The following is a 19,994-nucleotide window of genomic DNA, read 5'->3' as shown; positions in this document are numbered from 1 at the left end:
GATCCTAAACGTCTGCAGTTCCTCTGTTGTACTCGGTTCCCTCCGCCCAAACACTGTGCTGGAGTTTAACACTGAACATGTCTTCTATGCATTAGTGCTCTATTCTGTAGTTGTAAGACAAGCAGAGACTCTTTACTTTCCCGTCAGGCAATGTCCTCGTCACCATTGTTTTCAGGAAGATGCATGTGTCACCTGTGTTCTGTGTAGGGGCTGTCCACCTGTAGCCTCAGTACTAGTGGAAATGATGTGTGCTGTAAGTCTATGTCCTGTGGCGTTGCTGTATTTCACGTTCTCTCAAATAAAGGTAGTTTTAAAGGAGAAGGCCTGGTTATTTAAGAGTTCTTTCTCTCTCATTAGGACGGGCAGGCGTGAGGGCATTGGCTTTGGATGAAACGGAGCCAGCAGAAGGCCAAGGGAGGCTTTGGCCTGGGTTAGGACCTGATATATACATTTTTCCCCCTTTGTGTAACTTTAACATTGTAAGTAATGTGGAAACATACACCTAAATACTTTGTAGGGGGTGGTTTGGAAAAAAAAAAAAAAAGAAGGTGGTTTGGTGATGGGTGGGGTGGATTTGGGAGTGGGGGCTAGAGAGATGGGAAAGAGCACTGGCTGGTCTTCCAAATGTTGGGGTTCAATTCCCAGCATCCACACAGCATCTCGGCACCTTCTATTAACTTCCGTTCCAGAGGATCTGATGCCCTCTTCTGGCCTCTGTGGGCACTGCATGGATGTAATGTGATACATAGAAATACAGGTAAAACACCCAAACATAGAAAATAAATAAAATGTAAAAGAAACTGCTTAGTGGTCATGGTGGCACACACCTTTAATCCCAGAACTTTTGAATATATATATATATATATATATATATATATATATATATATATATATATATATATATATTTCATGTGCATTGGTGTTTTGCCTGCATGTATGTCTGTATGAAGGTATTGGATTCCCTGGAACTTGAGTTACAGACAGTTGTGAACTGCCATTTGGGTGCTAGGAATTGAACCCAGGTCCTCTAGAAGAACAGCCTGTGCTCTTAACAGCTGAGGAATCTCTTCAGCCTGTATCTTTTAATTTTTTAAATTATGTATACAGTGCTCTACTTGCATGTACACCTTCAGGCCAGAAGAAGGCACCAGATCTCATTATAGGTGGTTGTGAGCCACCATGTGTTTGCTGGGAATTGAACTCAGGACCTCTGGAAGAGCAGCCAGTGCTCTTAACCTCGGAGCCATCTCTCCAGCCCCAAGAACCTTTCTTTATATATTATGTTTATCTGTTGTATGTGTAGAGGGTGAGAGCACAGCTTGCCAGAGTTGGTCCTCTGTTCTTACCATGTAGCTCCCAGGGCTTGAACTCAGGGTGTCAGGCTGCAAGCAAGCTCCTTTACGTGCCGAACCATTTCACTGGCTCTTAAGAATCTTTTGTTACTTCCTTTTTTCAATCATCCATTTAGTGGAGATCAATAACTTGCTTGTTTTTATATTGTTATGCATATATACTTGAGAAACATTTGGATGCTTTCCAGGTTAAGATTCATTTATTTTACGTGTATGAGTATTTTGCCTGGTGTATGTCTAGACACCATGTGCATGCAGTACCCTTTGAGGCCAGAAGAGGGCATCAGATTTCCCCCTTGAACTGGAGCTACAGACAATCATGAACTAGTTGCTTTGCGGGTACTGGGAATTGAGCCTTAGTCCTCTGCAGAGCTACAGTCAGTGCTCTGAGCCTTTTCCTTTCCAGTCCTGGGAATGCAATCCAAGGCAAGCTAGACTCTCCCGGGGAGCCACATCACAGCGTCTCTTCTCCTTTAACAAAAATGCACTTTAAATTATTTATATTTTGGGCTGGAGATATGGTTCAGGGGTTAAAGAGCCCTGACTGCTTTTCCAAATGGCCTGAGTTCAATTCCCAGCAACCACATGGTGACTCACAATCATCTATAATGAGGTCTGGTGCCCTCTTCTGGCCTGCAGGTGTACATGCAGGCAAAACACTGTATACATAATAAATCTTTAAAAAGCAAAAATTAATTTTAAAACTATTTTTTAATTATTAATTCGTGTCTGTGTGTGAGCCTCCCTCACCCCTCCCCGAGCGTGTCTCCCTTTCCTAAGGGCATTCCTGCTCTATCTCTTCCTCATCCTCTCAGAGGCAGCCCGAACCCAGACGCTCCAAACTCACGTCTGACCAGAGCCCACTAGGCTATGCAAAGGGTATGCTGGGAAGCGGCGAGCCCCACTGGACCTCTGACCCGGAAGGGCACGACGGACCGGAAATAATGGCAGCCCGCGGTCCGGGCTTCCCTAGCAACCAAGCCAGCTTCTTAGCGACGTGAGGTGGCTCTGGCGTCCCTGGTCCCGCCATGCCTGTGCGGGTGAGCGACTTCAGCTGGCAGCAGACGCCGGCCGCAGTCTTCCTGTCGCTGCCTCTGCGCGGCGTGTGCGTGCGCGACGCCGACGTGTTCTGCGGGGAAAGTTACCTGAAGGTGGGCGGGGCCGAGGTGCGGTTGTAGCGCGCCGCGGGAGCAGTGGCTGCCTTGCTGAAATAATGTATTGTGTCCATTGCTTTTTCTTTTTTATATTTTATTAATTTCTAATTTACATTTTTTAATTTTTAATTTATTTGCGTTTGTCATTCTATGGATCAAACCCAGCATCCTGTGTATGCTACGCCACTGAGCTACATTTCTAGCACACACACACACACACACACACACACACACATATATATACACACATATACATATGTATACATAGTGGCTAACAATGTATATGTGTGTGTGTGTATGTATGAAAGTTTGCACGTATGAGTGTGCACCAGGTATGTACAGTGCCTGCAAATGCCAGAAGAGGGCGTATGACAGATGCTCATGAGCCACGATGTGGGGTGCTGGGAACCAAACCTGATCCTATGCAAGAGCAAATGCTCTTAACCACAGAGGCATCTCTCCAGCCCCAATGGCTTGGGATGGAGAGCATATTTTACTCGGTAGCCCACATTGGCCTCGGACTTCAAGCAATCCTCCTGCCTCAGATTTCCAAGTGTTGGGATTAATGGGACGATCCACTATCCCTGGTTAGACCTCAATTTAAAGTCCTATCTTAAAAACCAAATCTAGTGCTGGTGAGGTGGGTCAATGAGTTAATGCACCACCACCAAGCCTGAAGACCTGCGCATGCGTGCCATGGTACTCATCTACACACACACAGACACACACACATACACACACAGACACACACACACGCGCGCACACACACACACATACACACACACACAGATAGCATTAAAACAACAGAAACAAGAATCTTGCCAATGTGCTGTCATCTACAGACACATTTTAACACACACACACACACACACACACACACACACACACATGGCCTGATGTAGCCCAGGCTAGCATCAAACTCACTTTGTAGCTGAGCGTGAGCTGGGATGTCTGAGCGTCCCACCTCCACCTCCTGAGTACCCAAATTACAGGCATTCAAAAGCATGCCAGGAACGGTGCCCCACCCGAAAGTGTGGTTTTCTGGAATAACTGTAAATTTTTTGGACTTGTTTTATGTGCATGACTGTTTTGCCTCTGTGTATGTGTGTGTACCCTGTTCTTACCTGATGCCTTTGGAGTTTAGAAGAGGATGTCAGAACCCCTGGAACTGGGGTTCAGATGGTTGTGAGGCTCCATGTGGGTGCTGGGAACAGAATCTAGGTCATTTGCAGGAACAACAGGTGTTCTTAACCACTAAGTCATTGCTCCAGCCCAGGCTTTTTTTTTTTTTTAATGGCAGTGTCTTTAATTTATGTAACTAACTTAATGCCTGCTTTCTCTCTCCTGACCAGGTCAACTTTCCTCCATTTTTATTTGAGCTGTTTCTTTATGCTCCCATAGATGATGGGAGTAGCAAAGCCAAGATTGGGAATGACACAATTCTCTTCACATTGTATAAAAAGGAGCCAGTTGTGTGGGAGAGTCTTTCCATGCCAGGTGGTAAGTTTTTTAGTGAAAGTTGTTCACTTGAGCAGGTGTCATTCGTGAGAGCTCAGTGTGTATCAAGCACCAGGGATGCTGGGCTACATGAAAGCTTATCTAAAAAAAAAATTTTTTTTTCACTCTGGTCATCAAGGTGACTCCAGGTGATACACACTTGCACTCTCAGCCTTATAAGAGGCTGAAATAACTGCTGGCCATGGTGGTGCACACGTTTAATCCCAGCACTGGGAGGTAGAGACAGGCGGATCTCTGTGAATTCCGAGGCCAGCCTGGTCTACAAAGTGAGTACAGGACAGCCAAGGCTACACAGAGAAAAAGTGAGTACAGGACAGCCAAGGCTACACAGAGAACCCCTGTCTTGAAAAAACAACAACAACAACAACAACAAAAACCAAATTAATCACAGTCCTGACTTAGTACTTCTTATGTTGCAGTTGACAAAGAGATGATGCAGAGAATAAGAGAAAAGTCCATTTTACAAGCACAGGAGAAAGCAAAGGAGGCCACAGAGGCAAAAGCTACTGCCAAGCGGGAAGATCAGAGATACGCACTGGGCGAGATGATGAAGGTAGGCTGCAGACTTCCAGGGCACTAACTGAAGGAGATGACGATGAGCCGGCCAAAGATAAAGGGCTCAGCCAAGTGTGGGGGCAGGCCACTCAGCTGCTCAGGATGGTGAACCAGGAGGATCAGAGGTTGAAGCCTTCAGTGCCTTGAACATAAAAGTTCAAGTGGCACACTCCTTTAATCCCAGCACTTGGGAGGCGGAGGCCGTAGGATCTCTGAATTTGAGCCCAGCCTTGTTTATAGGAGTTTCAGGATAGCCAGGACTACACAGAGACACCCTATCTTTTTGTTTTGTTTTGTTTTGGGGTTTCTTGTTGTTGTTGTTTGTTTTTTTTCAAGACAAGGTATCTCTGTGCTAGCCTTGGCTGTCCTGGAGTCTTTGTAGACCAGGCTGGCCTTGAACTCACAACAATCTGCTTGCCTCTGCCTCCCAAGTGCTGGGATTAAAGGCGTGCGCCACCATGCCCAGCTGTGGATCTGAGGTTCTTAACAATACTATCCCAAAACAAAACAAGAAACAAAGAACTCTAAGTATCCACTAGGATTGTCTCAGTCAGGGTAACCCATTAAGCACCCACTAGGATTGTCTCAGTCAGGGTAACCCATTTGGTCACCCATCTTTTATTTCCGTGCTGGAGAATCCAAGCCAGATTGTCTCAAGTACTAGACAAATGCTCAGCTACTGAGCTACTGTTGCAGAAAATAAAAAGGCTACTAATATTTATTATTAAAAGCCTCCAATGATCACAGTGGTTTTACTTAACCTGCTATCAAACAATAAAAGACACGGACATCTGATAGAATTTTAATAAGCCTGTTTCACCTGGGGCTGGGCAGATATGGCCCCTAAGCTCTCTTGCTGTCTCGGAGCGCCACGCTCTATGGCGTTTGCTTCAGTTGTTCCTTTCTGGGCTACTTCCCAGCCGTGACGCCATAAACACTCACACATGTTTCCCATCTGGGCTGCTTCTCTCCACACCGATCATGTCTGTCCATGCTAACCCATGGCAGCTGCTCTCCTCCCTCTTCCCTTCCGTCTCTCCCCTTCCCGTGAGCCTGCTGTCCTCCACGCTCCACCTCTTGCTCCTGCCCTGCCCGGGGGTGTAGGCCTTGTAGGTAGCCACTCAGGGAGAATTTTGGAGGCAAGGTTACGCAGCATTACTTGGAGTGCATGGTAGTTTGCTCATAAAAGACAGCATGCAGACTTCAGGGATCCAAATAATTAACAATACCAGACCAGGTGATAAAAAAGCCGTGTCCCCAGCTTCTTGGCCACTGACCTGTGAACTGTCCCACCACTTCACGTGTCACTCTGAGCCTCTTTCATGAAGCATAGGGGGAGGTGGGGGGCCGTAGGAAATGCCCATGTGGTCCCCCACAGTTTATCAGGAGAGCTGTCTTTCAGAAAAGAGTGCCGGTCACACAGATGTGGGGAGGTGAGAGCGAGATCCACTGTTTCGGTGGAAATTAAAACCTGGGCTCTTATCCCAAGGTGCAGACACTCACATGTACACAAGCACACACACTACATACATGCACGCACATCATAACACACGCACAGCTGCTGTTTAAATGTTTTAAAGGACTTGCTACTTATGATTTTTACAGATTGAAGAAGAAGAGAGGAAAAAAATCGAAGATATGAAAGAAAATGAACGGAAAAAAGCAAGTAGAGAATTGGAAGCTTGGAAAGAGTGTCAGAGAAAAGCCGAAGAACAGAAAAGAATCCCGAAGAAAGAGGTGTGCCAGCAGAGAAAGCAAGCCGAAGAGAGGGCAGCACTGAAACCTCAGAGTCTGCCCAGGAAGGCCCCGCCCGCTCGCCTCCCCGCAACAGGTGTGGCCCCTCCTGCCTTTTTCTCTTCCTTCCTTAAAAAAAAAATGATTTGTAGGCATAGGCCATGCTGTGGTTCATTGAAAATAAGCAATAAGATACAGAGACAGAGATGAAAGACTCTCTCTGAGGGGTGAGCCAGGGTTTGCTGTGTAGGTCTGGGAATCCTGGAATGTGTGATTCTTCGGCCTCAGCCACAAATGCCTAGCTAATAGGCGTTCACCATCATGCCTAGCTCGCTGGGCACATGGTAGTCATTTTGTACATTCCAGAAATATCTAGGGTAGATACTTCTACTAAAAAACAAACAAACAAACAAAACAACAACAACAAGCACAGCATAGACACTGGGAAACTTGTTAAGTAGAAGGGAGGGGTTAGAGGAAGAAGCCACCCAATTGGTATAAGGATGGAATCAGAAAAAAAGACAGACAACTAATTTACCTTCTTTGTTTTCAGGTAGGATCTCCTGTAGCCCAGGCTGGCCTCAAACTTGCTACATAGCTGAGGATGACCTTGAACTTCTGATCCTCCTGCCTCCACCCCACTATTGCTGGGATTTTAGGCATGCACTTCCGTGTCTCAAAGAAGTTTGTTTTTATTTTTATCCTTAATGCTAGGTACCAATTCCAGGGCCTTGTGTTTTTCTAGGCAAGCTCATAGAGCCTAAGCTAAATCCAACACACACACACACACACACACACACACACACACACACACACACACAGAGTTCTTTTGTTTTTTGAGCCAGCATCTTATACCAGGGCTATTTTGAATGCCCTACATAGCTGAAAGTGTGCTTACCATTCTTTCCTTTCCTCTTTCTAAAAATGATTTGTTTTTATCGTATGTGCATTGGTGTTCTGCCTGCATGTATGTCTGTATGAAGGTGTGGATCCCCTGCAACTGGAGTTACAGACAGCTGTGAGCTGCTGTGTGGGTGCTGGGGATTTAACGCAGGTCCTTTGGAAGAGCAGCAGTGCTCTTAGCTGCTGAGCCATCTCTCCAGCCCCGCCTTTTCTTAACTTGGATGTACTTCTTTTCTCTAAAGTATATTAGTCTGAGTCGTTTCTTCTTCTCCTTCTTCTTCCTCTTCTTCTTCCTCTTCTTCTTTTTGAGAAAGGGTCTCTCTGTGTAGCCTTGGCTGTCCTGGACTCACTTTGTAGACCAGGCTGGCCTTGAACTCATAGTGATCCTCCTGCCTCTGCTTCCCAAGTGCTGGGATGAAAGGCATGCGCCACCACACCTGGCTTGCTTTTTTTTTTTTTTTTTTTTTTTTTTTTTTTTTAGCCAGGGCCTCTCTATGCTCTCTATGTAAAACAGCCTGGCCTTGAACACACAGAGATCCGCCTGCCTCTGCCTCCTGAGTGCTGGGACTAAAGGCATGTGCCACTACGGCTGGCTCACTTTCTTGGTTTTTGTTGTTAATTTTTATTATTTATTATTATTTGTTATATTATTCGTTTCTTTGTTAGTAATTTTAGAATTAGCTTTGGTGTGTAGTTATCTTAGAAGTCAATTTGTCAGTTAAAAATGAGAAATAAAGAACTTACTCAATACCTTTGCTTTTGAAGGGAGGAATTGGGAAAACATATTTTCTGAGAAGTTAAAGGAAGACAGAATTCCTGCGCCTCGCTCTGCTGGCAGAATTCAAATCAACTTTACCCCTCGAGTGTTCCCAACTGCTCTTCGGGAATCCCAAGTCGCAGAAGAGGAGGAGGTAGGGACACAGAGTCACTTAGACAGTCACCACCTGAGTTAGCTGCAGTGGACGCTGCTGGTGGAATACCTTCCTTAGTTCATGTATTGAAATCAGTGAGTTCCAGGACCACTAGGGCTATGTAGAGAGACACGATCTTAGGAAGGAAGGAAAGAAGGAAGGAGGGAAGGAGGGATGGAGGGAAGGAAGGAAGGAAGGGGAAATTAGGGTTTGGCTTTCTTTGTTTTGTATTGCATATGTTTTGTTTTAGTTTCTGTTTGTTTGGTTTTGTTTGCTTGTTTGTTTGTTTGTTTTGTTTGTTTTTTGAGGCAAGGTCTCTCTGTGTAGCCTTAGCTATCCAAGACTTGCTTTGTAGACCAAGTTGGCCTCACAGTGATCTGCCTGCCTCTTCCTCCCGAGTGCTGGGATTAAAGGCAGGCGTGCGCCACCGCGCCTGGTGTTTCTCTTTGTTTGAGACTGTGTAGCTCAGGCCTGTGTAGCTTGTGCTGCCACCCTGTCCCCTTCAGCCTGTGCTGCCACACGGTCTTGTTTTAGTGCTCCAGGAGATAGAACTCAAGACTTGGTGCATGCTGCCTGGGCTATGGTGGAAGACTGCCTAAGCCAGGTGTATTCATCCCAGTGTGCAGGAGGCCAAGGCTGATGGGTCTGAGGCCAACCTGTTCCACATATCAAGTCCCAGGCCAGAGTTTTAAGAGTTTATAAATACTGAAAGTTTAAAACTGCTATCAAGGCTGGGTGTGATGCCTTTAATCCCAGCACTTGGAAGGCAGAGGCAGGTGGATCAATGTGAGTTCGTGGCCGGCCGGGTCTATAAAGAGTCCAGGACAGCCAGTGATACCCTGTCTTGGAAAAAAAAAAACAAAACACGCCATCAAGCCGGATCACTCAGGAGGCAGAGACAGGCTGATCTCTGTGAGTTCCACCAGCCTGGTTTACAAAGTGATTCCAGGACAGCCAAGGCTACACAGAGAAACCCTTTTTCAAGAAACCAAAAAAAGAAAAATAAATAAACACCTTTAATCCCAGCACTGGGGAGACAGATCTCTATGAGTTCAAGGCCAGCCTGGTCTACAAAGTAAGTCCAGGACAGCCAAGGCTACACAGAGAGACCATGTCTCGAGAAAAGTAAACAAACAAATAAATAAATAAAATCATCATCAAGTAGTGGATGTATCTGATGAGTCCACTGTATACCAATACCAAAAATTAGGAGCTGAATGAGCAGACCGTCATTTCTCAGTTTTCTGATCAGGACTTGCACTGGAGCTCCTGGTGAGGCCTCATCCCGCCTCACAGAGATGAAGGCAGGCTTTGATCTCTTTTCTTCTTCTGAGGAAACTAAGCCTGTCATGGCATTACCTAAACTCCGTGGCCTTCCCTAGGTCCCCATCTCTGACACTGTCCCACAGGTTGTTAGGCCTTCAACATGTGTATTTGCCATTTGACAGACCGTTTAGCCTACTGATCCAAATGACATTTTTGCCTGCTGGAAAAAGTGGGAAATCTAAGAGTAATTGCTAGTAAAAACAAGACCTTTTAGAAGGAAACTAACTCTACCAAGTTGTCCTCTGTCCTCTACATGTTTGTTGTGACATGTGCACACCCCCCAATCATACACACACATACTAATAAATAAATTTTCTTTTGTCTGGTAGTGTTTGAGACAAGAGTCTCACTATGTAGCCCTGGCTGGCCTGAAACTCGCTGTGTAGACCAAAATCACCTGGAACTCAGAAATCCACCTTCTTATGCCTCTGAGAGCTAGAGTTAAAGGCATACACCACTATGCCTGTCCCATAAATACAATTTTTAATGAGATTTTGTGTCTTCTGAGGCTGGGATCTGCTTTGCTCTGTTTTAGTCAGCATGCCCCCCACTGTGACAAAGTGCCTCAGAAAAGCACTTATAAGCTTGTACTTTGGGGTTGCTGCTTCCCAACACTTCAGGACCAGCAGCCAAGAGGTTAAGAGAAGGGGCCAGGGTCCTGATGTTCTCTTGAGGCTCATCCTTGGGTGACCAGATTTCCTTTCACCAGGTCCCGTCTTCTGAGGGGTCAACCACCTTGCAGTAGTGCCACAGGTGGGGATCTTTAACACAAGGCACTTGAGGGTTGACACATCTCTCAAAGATTCATGGTGTACGGGCTTGATCATGTAAAGGAACTTAGAGATGGAAGCTCTTTCCCTGGAGCCCTGGCAGGACTTGAACTTGTTCTCTCCTTCCTCAGCAAGTAGCTCCGAGTTAGGCTGGTGCAGTGAGGCCTGGCTCAGAGGCAGTAGATGTGCAGGAGCTGGAGAGGTGGGCTTCATGGAAGGTCATTAGCTCATGGTAGACTGCCCTTGGGAGGAGGGGGACTGTTTTTCCACTAGAGCAGGTTGTTAAAAATGAGCAAGTCAAAAAAAAAAAAAAAACACAAAAAGAGCAAGTCTGGCCCATCCCCCATGTCTTGCTCTCTCCTTCACCATGTGAGATCTCTGTGTCTCATACCCAGCACATGTCCCCTCACATGTGCTCCAGCCACATGATGCCATCTGCCATGCAGTAACCTGTCCAAAATGCTGAATAGACCTGCTAGGTAAAGCTAGCTAGAGTTTTGGATTTTTGGCCTTCATGCTGTGAGCAGCATAAACCCCTTTCCTTATGAAATGTCAGCCTCGAGTATTTTGAATAGCAACACAAAATCGACAAAGATAATGTGTCAGTTTCTTTTCCCTTTGTTCTTTATTTTATTGTATTTATTTACTTTTGAGACAGGGTCTCACTGTGTAGCTTGGGCTGGCATAGAAGTCGGTATGTAAAGCAGGCTGGTTCTGAGCTCAGACCCACCTGCCTCTGCCTTCAGGACTGCCTTCTTTCCCCCTTGATGTGATAAAATACTCTGGCAAAAGCAATGTAAGGGAGAAAGAGCTTCTGCCAGCTCACAGTGCAAGGTGCAGCCCGTCCTGGTGGGGAAGGCAGGGGAGCAGCAGCTTGAGGCAGCTGGTCGGTGAGTGCATGTGTGCTGCTCTACACGTCTTTGCACACACACAGTCCAGGAGCCCTGTGGGAGCATCCGGGGAATGGCCCGGCCACAGTTAAACTGTAGTCAGGCTCATTCTCCCGCAGGCCTGCCAGAGGCCCGTCTGCCAAGGGATCCCCTCATGCTACTGGGTTGACTACATACTCCTCGTAGATGGTGTCCGTCACCAAACTGTATTGTCATTGTAGTGGCTGCATAAGCAAGCAGAGGCTCGCAGAGCCCTCAGCACCGATCTTCCCGAATTCTGCGACTTAAAAGAAGAAGAGAAGAATCCAGACTGGTTGAAAGAAAAGGGAAAGTGAGTTGTCTGAGTATTCTGCATTCTGCGCTAGGCTCACTGCCTTCCAGGGGTAGATTGACCTGGTGTTTCTGTGTGTGTGTGTGTGTGTGTGTGTGTGTGTGTGTGTGTGTGCGCGCGTGCGCGCGTGTTCTTGGGGACAGATCAGTGGTGTGCTGATAATTTTTTTTTTTTTTTTTGGTTTTTCGAGACAGGGTTTCTCTGTGTAGACTTGGCTGTCCTGGACTCCCTTTGTAGACCAGGCTGGCCTCGAACTCACAGCGATCCGCCTGCCTCTGCCTCCCGAGTGCTAGGATTAAAGGCGTGCGCTGGTAGTTTTATGTCTACTCCACACAAGCTTCAGTCATTTGGGAAGAGAGAACCTCAGAACCCCACCAGATTGGTTTTGGTTTTTGGTTTTTGAGACAGGGTGTTTTGTCTAGCCTTGGCTGTCTTGGACTCACTTCAAAGACCAGGCTGGCCTGGAACTCACAGAGATCCACCTGCCTCTGTCTCCTTTAGTGCTGGGATTACAGACATGCACCATCATGCCTGGCTTCCAGATTGTTTCTGTTGTTGTTGTTTGTTTGTTTGTTTGTTTTTAAAGATTTATTTATTGAGCCAGGCATGGTGGTGCTTTTTTAATCCAAGCACTTGGGTGGGCGGTGGGGGGGTCAGGAGTGGGGGTGGGGTGGGGAGTTAAGGGGGAGAGGTAGGTGGATTGCTGAGAGTACCAGGCCAGCCTGGTCTACAAATTGAGTCTAGGACAGCCAAGGCTACATAGAGAAACCCTGTCTCGAAAAACAAACAAAACAAAACAAAACAAAAGACGTATTTATTGGTCTGGAGAGATGGCTCAGGGGTGAAGAGCACTGGCTGCTCTTCCAGAGGACGTGAGTTCAATTCCAGTACCTACATGGCGGCTCACAGCTGTCTGTGATCCCAGTTCTTTAATTTGAGGCTGTGCTAGTCTACATAGTGAGTGCTGAACCAGCCTGGGATATCCTGTCTCAAAACAAACAAAGCCAACCACCAAAAAAGGCAGACGGCTCCCAAGCAACAAAAGCCAGTAAGCAGCATACACTCCATGCCTGTTCCCTCGCTGATCTAGTCCTGTGGAGCCTATGCAGAGGCAGCCACAGCTGAAGGAGGACCCGCTTAAGGATCAAAGTTTTGTGTAAAGGTTGCAGTAACCCTGCTATCTCATCCGGAAATGGGATTATCATGTTTGCTCTCTGCATAAATCTATCCTCTGCTTCCGAAGAGACTCTCTCTGCCAAAGGTGTCTACCACACACGTGTCTTTTCAATGATAGTGCCAGACTGGGAGTGCCGCTCAGTGGTAGACAACATGCCTCCCACCTATGACATGTGAGCCTGGCTTCAACCTGCAGATCCCTCCCCGCAACCAAACCCTAGAACGCAAGATTGTCATGTGAGATCCATGGAGAATTGTCTTTGTTGAGCCAGGGGCTCTTATGGCCTAGCCTAGCCTTGAACTTGTGGCAGTCTTCCTGCCTGAGCCTCTGCTGTGCTGGGATTACAGGCATGAGCCACTGCTCATAGCTTGTTAATTGCCCTCTAACCCATGCACCTAGACCGTTTCACAACAGGGCCAGGAAACCTACCTTTGTTACTACATTTAATTAAACTGGGTTTATGGAGACAGGCCAGTTTCCTCACGCCCCTTTTCCTGGTAGATGGATGTTAGACTTGGCGTTACAAAGTGGCTTCTAAGACACAGGTGTAACTGTCTTCCATTGATGATTGTGTTTTACGATTATCCTAGTCTGTTGTAGTGCTTGGTAGTTAAGGGTGTGTTAACATAAGGCAGAGGAGGGAAAACTCACTCTTCTTTCTTTTTTTTCCCCTCCTGGGAAAAATCAGTTGTGTAAACGGCAAGAGAGTACCAGGTAGGTTTTTTTTTTTTTTTTTTTTTTTTTTTTTAGACAAGCTCTCACTTTGTAGCCCGGGCTAGCCTGGAACTCCTAATGTAGGCTAGGCTGTTCTCAAACTCCCAGTGATCTTCCTGCCTCAGCCTCCTGAGTGTTGGAATTATTAGCATGTGCTTCCATACTTGTGGGGAAGTTTTTTGGGTTTTGGGGTTTTTTTGTTGTTTTTGTTTTTGTTTTTTTATTGTTGTTTTTCTATTTTTCCAGACAGGGTTTCTCTTGCATGTAGCCCTGGCTGCACTGGACTCGCTTGGTAGACCAGGCTGGCCTTAACTCACAGAGATCCACCTGCCTCTGACTTCCAAGTGCTGGGATTAAAGGCATGCACCATCACTGCCAGGCAAATTTACTTTTCCTGAACTGGCATATCAGCACACGTGGCACTCCAGCCTTTACATGTGTCATTGGCTGAACTTTCTGGGCTTTGGAGCTTGAGCTAGACCGATACCTATGCTTCCTAGTGGGCAGACAGAGCTCAGCTCCCCTTGCCTCCAAGTTCCCTGGCCCAGTTTCTCACAGAACATCCCTTTCTAACCATCTGAACCAGCATGTGCTCCTTGGTCTGAGAAAGGTGGCACTAGGTGACTTTTGTTTTTGAAAGCTGTGGGTGTGTTTATGGAAACTAAGATGGCTGTGCTGTCACTAGGTGACAGACCCTTTGAGGACCAGTGTGCATTCTAGTGTTGACTAGTGTCACGTGTCTAACTGGATGGCCCAGGGGCTCCTTCCTCTCTAGAGTACTCTATGGGAGAAAGAGAGTCTGCATGTTGCCCTTGCTGCCGTGTGGCTCACTATATAGACCAGCTGCCTTCTGCTTCCCGTTCCTGGGATTATGCCTTTAGCACCACATCCACGTTGCTGCTGTTGTTTTAATCATATATAGAATGTGTCTCCCCTCTTAGTTCTGAATGCCAAATTGAAGGGGTATGTGTCCCTTCACTAAGACACACTGATGCTGGCTGACCTGTGCACCCCGTCTGTCTGTCTATCCAATAGATTTCTGTGGTTTTAGGGATTGAAGCAAGGGTCTCACTATCTAGTCAAATGTTATAACACTGAGCTATAACCCTTGCTTCTTCCCCTTTATTTTTCCGAGACAGGGTTTCTCTGTGTAGCCTTGGCTGTCCTGGAACTCAGTCTGTAGATCAGGCTGGCCTCGAACTCAGAGATGTGCCTGCCTCTGCCTCTGGAGTGCTGGGATTATAGGTGTGTGCCACCATGCCTCCCCTTTAAAAAAATTTTTTTTTAATTTTATGTACATTGGTGTTTCGCCTACATGTATGCCTGTGTGAGGGTTTCAGAATCTTGGAGTTACAGACAGTTGTGAACTGCCATGTGGGTGCTGGGAATAGAACCCGGGTCCTTCAGAAGAGCAGTCAGTGCTCTTAATCGCTGAGCCATCTCTCCAGTCCCCACTCCCCGCTTTTGATTATGTAATTTATTGTTTGTTTTGACGTGGGGCTCCCATGGCACAGTCTGGGGAACTTGCTACGTAGCCAACAAAGCCTCAAACCCGAGGCCCTGGTTTCTCCCTCTCAAGTGATGGGACTGCAGCCCTTACCCCCTTGAGACAGGTGTCACTAAGTTGCCTGCTCTGGCCTTCAGTTTGCTGTAGAGGCCAATCAAACCTGGATCTTGCGATCTTCCCACCTCAGCCTGGGAAGCAGCTGCAATTCCAAGCCTGCCCCTCCAGGCGGCTGATGGGGGCTCTGTGTTGAAGGTCTGTTGACACAGCTGTCAAGCTCATCGTAGCTTCTCTGTGTCGTGAAGTGCTGCTCCCTCTGTTTCTTGGTCCTTTCCTGTTCTCACTGCAGCAGCTTTCACGCTGTTCTGTGGTTTAAAATGAGCAGCAGCATTTGTGCCCGTGTGCCTTCCTGATTCGTATCCAGCAGGGGGAGAAGTTTTACCAGCTTTTCTCCCCTCTAGCTTGGGGCCAAAACCACTAGCTTCATTCAGGGCAGTTTAAGCCCCTTTCCTACCCCTAAATAAATCACTGAATCAGGGAAGACAGGCATGCACTTTGTGCACCAAGCCAGCGATGGCTGCGTTTGGCGGGGAGGACCTGTCCTACTGAAGGTACATGCTTAGTGCTTGCAGAGAGATGGAGTCTGCAGCAGGCAGTCTCCACCAGACGGGGAATTAGACAAGGCAGACGGCAATGATCTGAGTGCCAAGCAGGGTAGATGTTATTCTCTATGTCGGCTTCGATGCTAAATTGGCCTTTTCTTTTTGTCTCATTAGCAAACTGTTTGCAACAGAAAACTATTTGGCAGCGGTTAATGCATATAATTTAGCCATACGATTAAATAGCAAGATTCCACTATTGTATTTGAATCGGGCTGCTTGCCACCTCAAACTAAAAAACTTACACAAGGCCATTGAGGACTCTTCTAAGGTATGCATATTCCTCTGTTTGTGTGTGGGTGTGGTGTATGTTTATATATTGACTTAATTAAAAAATATGATGCTTTAAAATTATCCTGGAGGTCCAGCTGTGGTGGCTTGTCAAGGAGTTGAAGGAAAAAGATCACTGAGTTCAAGGCCAGTGTGGATTATACAGCAAGTTCCAGGTCAGGCAAGGTTACAAAATGAGACTCTGTCTCAAAAGATCAAAATAGACAAATGGTTGCTCAATTCAGTAGCACATATGCTAAAATTGGAATGATACAGAGAAGATTATCATGGCCTCTGTGCAAGGGTGACATAAAAATTAATGGTGTTCCCTAATTTTTCTTTTTGAGTTCCCATTTGTGTTTGAACTACCAAAACAATGAACTACTGATGTTTGCAGCAACAACAACAAAATTATTATCCTTTGATAAACCCTAGCATGTTCAAACCTATTCTGGGCTGGGGTAGTGTGCTGCAGATGTTTTCTAGGCCCTGTTTGTTGGCTTAAATGATGCTCTAGGATTTAGCACTTAGCCTAGTGGAAGAGCATCTGCTGAGCAGTGTGAGGTGCAGGGCTCTACGCACAGTACCCTCCCCCCAGAAGTTAAGTGTTAAGCCTTTTTGCCTGCTAGGTACCTGCCCTACCACTGAGTTCTGTGTCTAGTTCTCTTTCTTCTTTTTATTCGTCCTGTGTAGAAGATAATCGGCCATAGCCATGCTTTGTTTCCAGAGTCAACTTGTTATGTAGTGGGCAAAAGCAGAAGGACAGCCAGCAGGCAGCAGACAGAGAGTGAGGCGGCGGATAGGGATCACCATCCCGCCAGGCACTGACACCATCCGGCAGCAGTGCCTGGGGAAATCCTCCTGGGATGGTCATACTGTGGCTGGTTGGAGGTTTCCAGGTACAGCATAGAGTTTGCTTCATGGATGAGCTTCTGGCTCCTCCTTCCCACTGCACGGAGCTTTAGACCCTGTGATAAACAATAGCAACCGGCCAGCTGTTCTTAGGGTGCTGTTTTTAATTACAGCCTCAGCTCTTAGCTGTTTTCCTTTCTCCCTGTTACAGAGCCAGGGGCAACCTGACCTAGGACGTGGAGTTTTGGAAGATCTTGAAATAAACATGCTTGAGTCAGCTGTCAATGCAAATAACACATGACGATTTACCAATATAACTTATATTTCAGGTTAAATTGCCTAAGCTAACATTAAATAGGCTTTAAGTTTGCCTTTCTAGTCAGATGTGGTGGTGCACGCCTTTAGTCCCAGCACTCGGGAGGCAGAGGCAGGTGGGTTGCTGTGAGTTCGAGGCCGGCCTGGTCTACAAAACAAGTCTAGGAAGCTGGTGCGTGCGTGGTGGTGCACACCTTTAATCCTAGCTCTTGGGAGGCAGAGGCACGGGGATCGCTGTGAGTTCGAGGCCAGCCTGGTCTACTAAAGCAAGTCCAGGACAGCCAAGGCTACACAGAGAGACCCTGTCTTGAAAAACTAAAAAAAAAAAAAAAAAAATTGCCATTCTATGCTTTAACCTCCAAGCTCAGCTCTTCGATGTGTTTGTATTTTTATTTACTTATTTATTGTGTATTTCTTTATTGAGGCACGGTCTCTGTAGCCTAGCCTGGCGTGGAACCTAGGAGTACACTCCTGACCCGCGGAAGTACTGAGCCTGCAGGCCTGTGACCAGCTAAATAATGCTCTGGGTACTGGAATGCTAGGTGTAAACCGTTAGGTCTGACAGATATGTGTTTTAAAGTCACACTTTAGATGTGCAATTTTTGCTCAGACCTAATTGTATGACTATCCTTTGTTTTATACACACACATCTTTTGTCTTGCACATGTATGAGTGTGGATGTGTGTGGCATGTGTGTGGCATGTGTGTGGAGTGCAGGCATGAGTAGTAGCAAGAGGTCAGTCCTCAGGCACTGTTCACCTTATTTCCTCTTTTTAGGATTTATTTTTAATTATGTGTATGCTTGTGTGTGTGTGGGGGGTATTTGCACATGAATGCAGTTGCCCATGGAATGCAGAGGAGGAGACTGGCTCCTCCGGAACAGATGTTCCAGACAGTAGTCAGGGCCTAAGGTGGGTGCTGGGGACTGAACTCAGGACCTCTGGGAGAGCAGCAAATGATCTTAGCCATTTTTCTTTCTTTCTTCCTTCCTTCCTTCCTTTTTTTTCTTTGGTTTTTTGAGACAGGGTTTCTCTGTGTAGTCTTGGCTGTCCTGGCCTCACTTTGTAGAACAGACTGGCCTTGAACTCACATCAATCCGCCTGCCTCTGCCTCCCGAGTGCTGGGATTAAAGGCGTGTGTTACTACGCCTGGCCTACCTTAGCTATCTTTCTAGCCTCATACTTGCTTCTTTTGTGTGTGTGAGTTAAAAAAAAATTAATTAAAATTGATTTTATCACTTCTCCACTCTTTCTCCCTTCAGTCCCTCTCATATCCACCCCCTACCGTCTTCATGGTCTTTTTTTCTTTTTCTTCTTCTGCTTTTTTCAAGCAGTCTCTCACTGGGGTCAGGGCCTTGCTGATTCAGCTAGGGTGGTTGGCTGCTAGCCAGCCCTAGGGACCCTCTGTCTCTGCTTCCCAATCACTGACATTAGCACGCTTCACCGCGTCTGGGGTTTGAACACAGGTCTTCGCGTTTACCCACCGAGCCATCTCCCTAACCCCTAATTATATATATTATTTGAAAGGCACTAGAGTTATTGACCCCACCTGTTGCCGACAATGCCAATGCAAGGATGAAGGCACATGTGCGGCGAGGAACAGCGTTCTGTCAACTAGAATTGTATGTTGAAGGTAAGAGATTGGCGGGGGCATGGGGGAGCGACATCAGTGAGGTGACGGCTTTGCACGCACAAGGCCCTGTGTTAGATCCCTGGTACCATATAAACTGTGTGTGGTGGCACACACCTGTAATCCCAGCACGTGGGTGGGGGAGGACACAGGCGATCAGAGGTTCAGCAGTCTTCAGTCACCTATCAAGTTCAAAGTCTTTAAGCTATAGGAGACCCTGTTACAAAAAACCAACCAAACAAACAAACAAGTATTTATGAAATCCTTGCTTTATTGATTATCACTGATATGTCAATACAGGCTTGCAAGATTATGAAGCTGCCCTTAAGATCGACCCAGACAACACAGTTGTACAAAATGATGCGGAGAAGATTCGGGGTATAATTCAAGGGACAGCACTGATGTCTCAGGACTAGAGATGGTTAGGCACAGGGTCTCTCTCTGTCAGTGCTCTAGGCAGTGCAGAGCCAAGCGCTAGAGATCCCTCGGAAAGGCAGTGCCTGAGGCCTCACACCTGAAGTGAGAACTGCCTGCCTCACCACTTGGTCCCAGCCCGGGGAAGGCAGAGGCAAGCAGGTCTCTGTGAGTTTGAAGCCAGCCTGGTCTGTATACGGAGTTCCATGGCAGCCAGAGCTATACAGCGAGACGCTGCTTAGAAACACAAAACAAGGCCCAGCGAACAGGCTGCTTTAGCTCTTGGTCTTAGCTTGGGCTTTGATGTTGCCATCTTGAACTGTCCTTGCTCTTGTAACTAAGCAGTTGTTGTTGGGGTCTCCCGGGTACTACTGGGAATCAATGGGATAGAATTTCCACAGTAAAAGACTTATAAAGTATTTTTATCATATTAAACGGCGTGTTTCGTTCTTTGGTATAATAGACAGGTGGGTTTTTTTTTTTTTTTTGGAGACAGGGTTTCTCTGTGTAGACTTGGCTGGCCTGGACTTGCTTTGTAGACCAGGCTGGCCTCAAACTCACAGCGATCCACCTGCCTCTGCCTCCCGAGTGCTGGGATTAAAGGCGTGCGCCACCACGCCCGGCTCCACAGTTTTTTAGCCATTTACAGATACACAGAACCATTTTTTGTCTGGTATATTATTTGTTGTTTACGGGTAGACCAGTTAGTGTATAATGTGCTGCACACCAGCCCGGGGTCTGCTGGGAACAAGGACGGAGAATGTCAGTCTAGGCTGGGCTACATAATGAAACTGTCTCAAGAAAGAATGAAGAAATAACCGAAAAACTAGTTACTTTTAAAACCTTATTTATTACTTATTTATTTTTGTTTTTTGAGACATGGTCTCTCTGTGTTAGCCTTGGCTGTCCTGGACTCACTTTGTAGACCAGGCTGGCCTTGAACTCACAGAGATCTGCCTGCCTCTGCCTCTCGAGTGCTGGGATTACAGGCGTGTGCCACACTGCCCGGCCTTTGT

At 46.7% G+C, this 19,994-nt stretch overlaps 1 protein-coding gene across 2 annotated transcripts; it reads left to right on the top strand.

Annotated features, from left to right (window-relative positions):
* Window positions 1-2,268: 2,268 nt before the first annotated feature.
* Window positions 2,269-19,597, top strand: DNAAF4 (dynein axonemal assembly factor 4). Of its 2 annotated transcripts, none has more exons than XM_084752899.1 (9): window positions 2,269-2,392; window positions 3,859-4,006; window positions 4,444-4,577; window positions 6,185-6,410; window positions 7,982-8,127; window positions 11,335-11,444; window positions 15,616-15,769; window positions 18,462-18,567; window positions 18,865-19,597. In XM_084752899.1, the coding sequence occupies exons 1-9, from the start codon at window positions 2,381-2,383 to the stop codon at window positions 18,978-18,980; spliced, it is 1,152 nt and encodes a 383-aa protein (XP_084609025.1). In that variant the 5' UTR covers window positions 2,269-2,380; the 3' UTR covers window positions 18,981-19,597. The 2 variants fall into 2 exon arrangements, with proteins under 2 accessions (XP_084609025.1, XP_084609024.1); XM_084752898.1 differs by having other exon boundaries at window positions 2,269-2,503.
* Window positions 19,598-19,994: the final 397 nt, after the last annotated feature.

The sequence above is a fragment of the Acomys minous genome (assembly GCF_964271855.1).
Source record: "Acomys minous genome assembly, chromosome: 13".
NCBI classification, from domain to species: Eukaryota; Metazoa; Chordata; class Mammalia; order Rodentia; family Muridae; genus Acomys; species Acomys minous.
The sequence above is the reverse complement of the archived record's forward strand: the minus strand, read 5'-3'. Positions and strand labels throughout refer to the sequence as shown.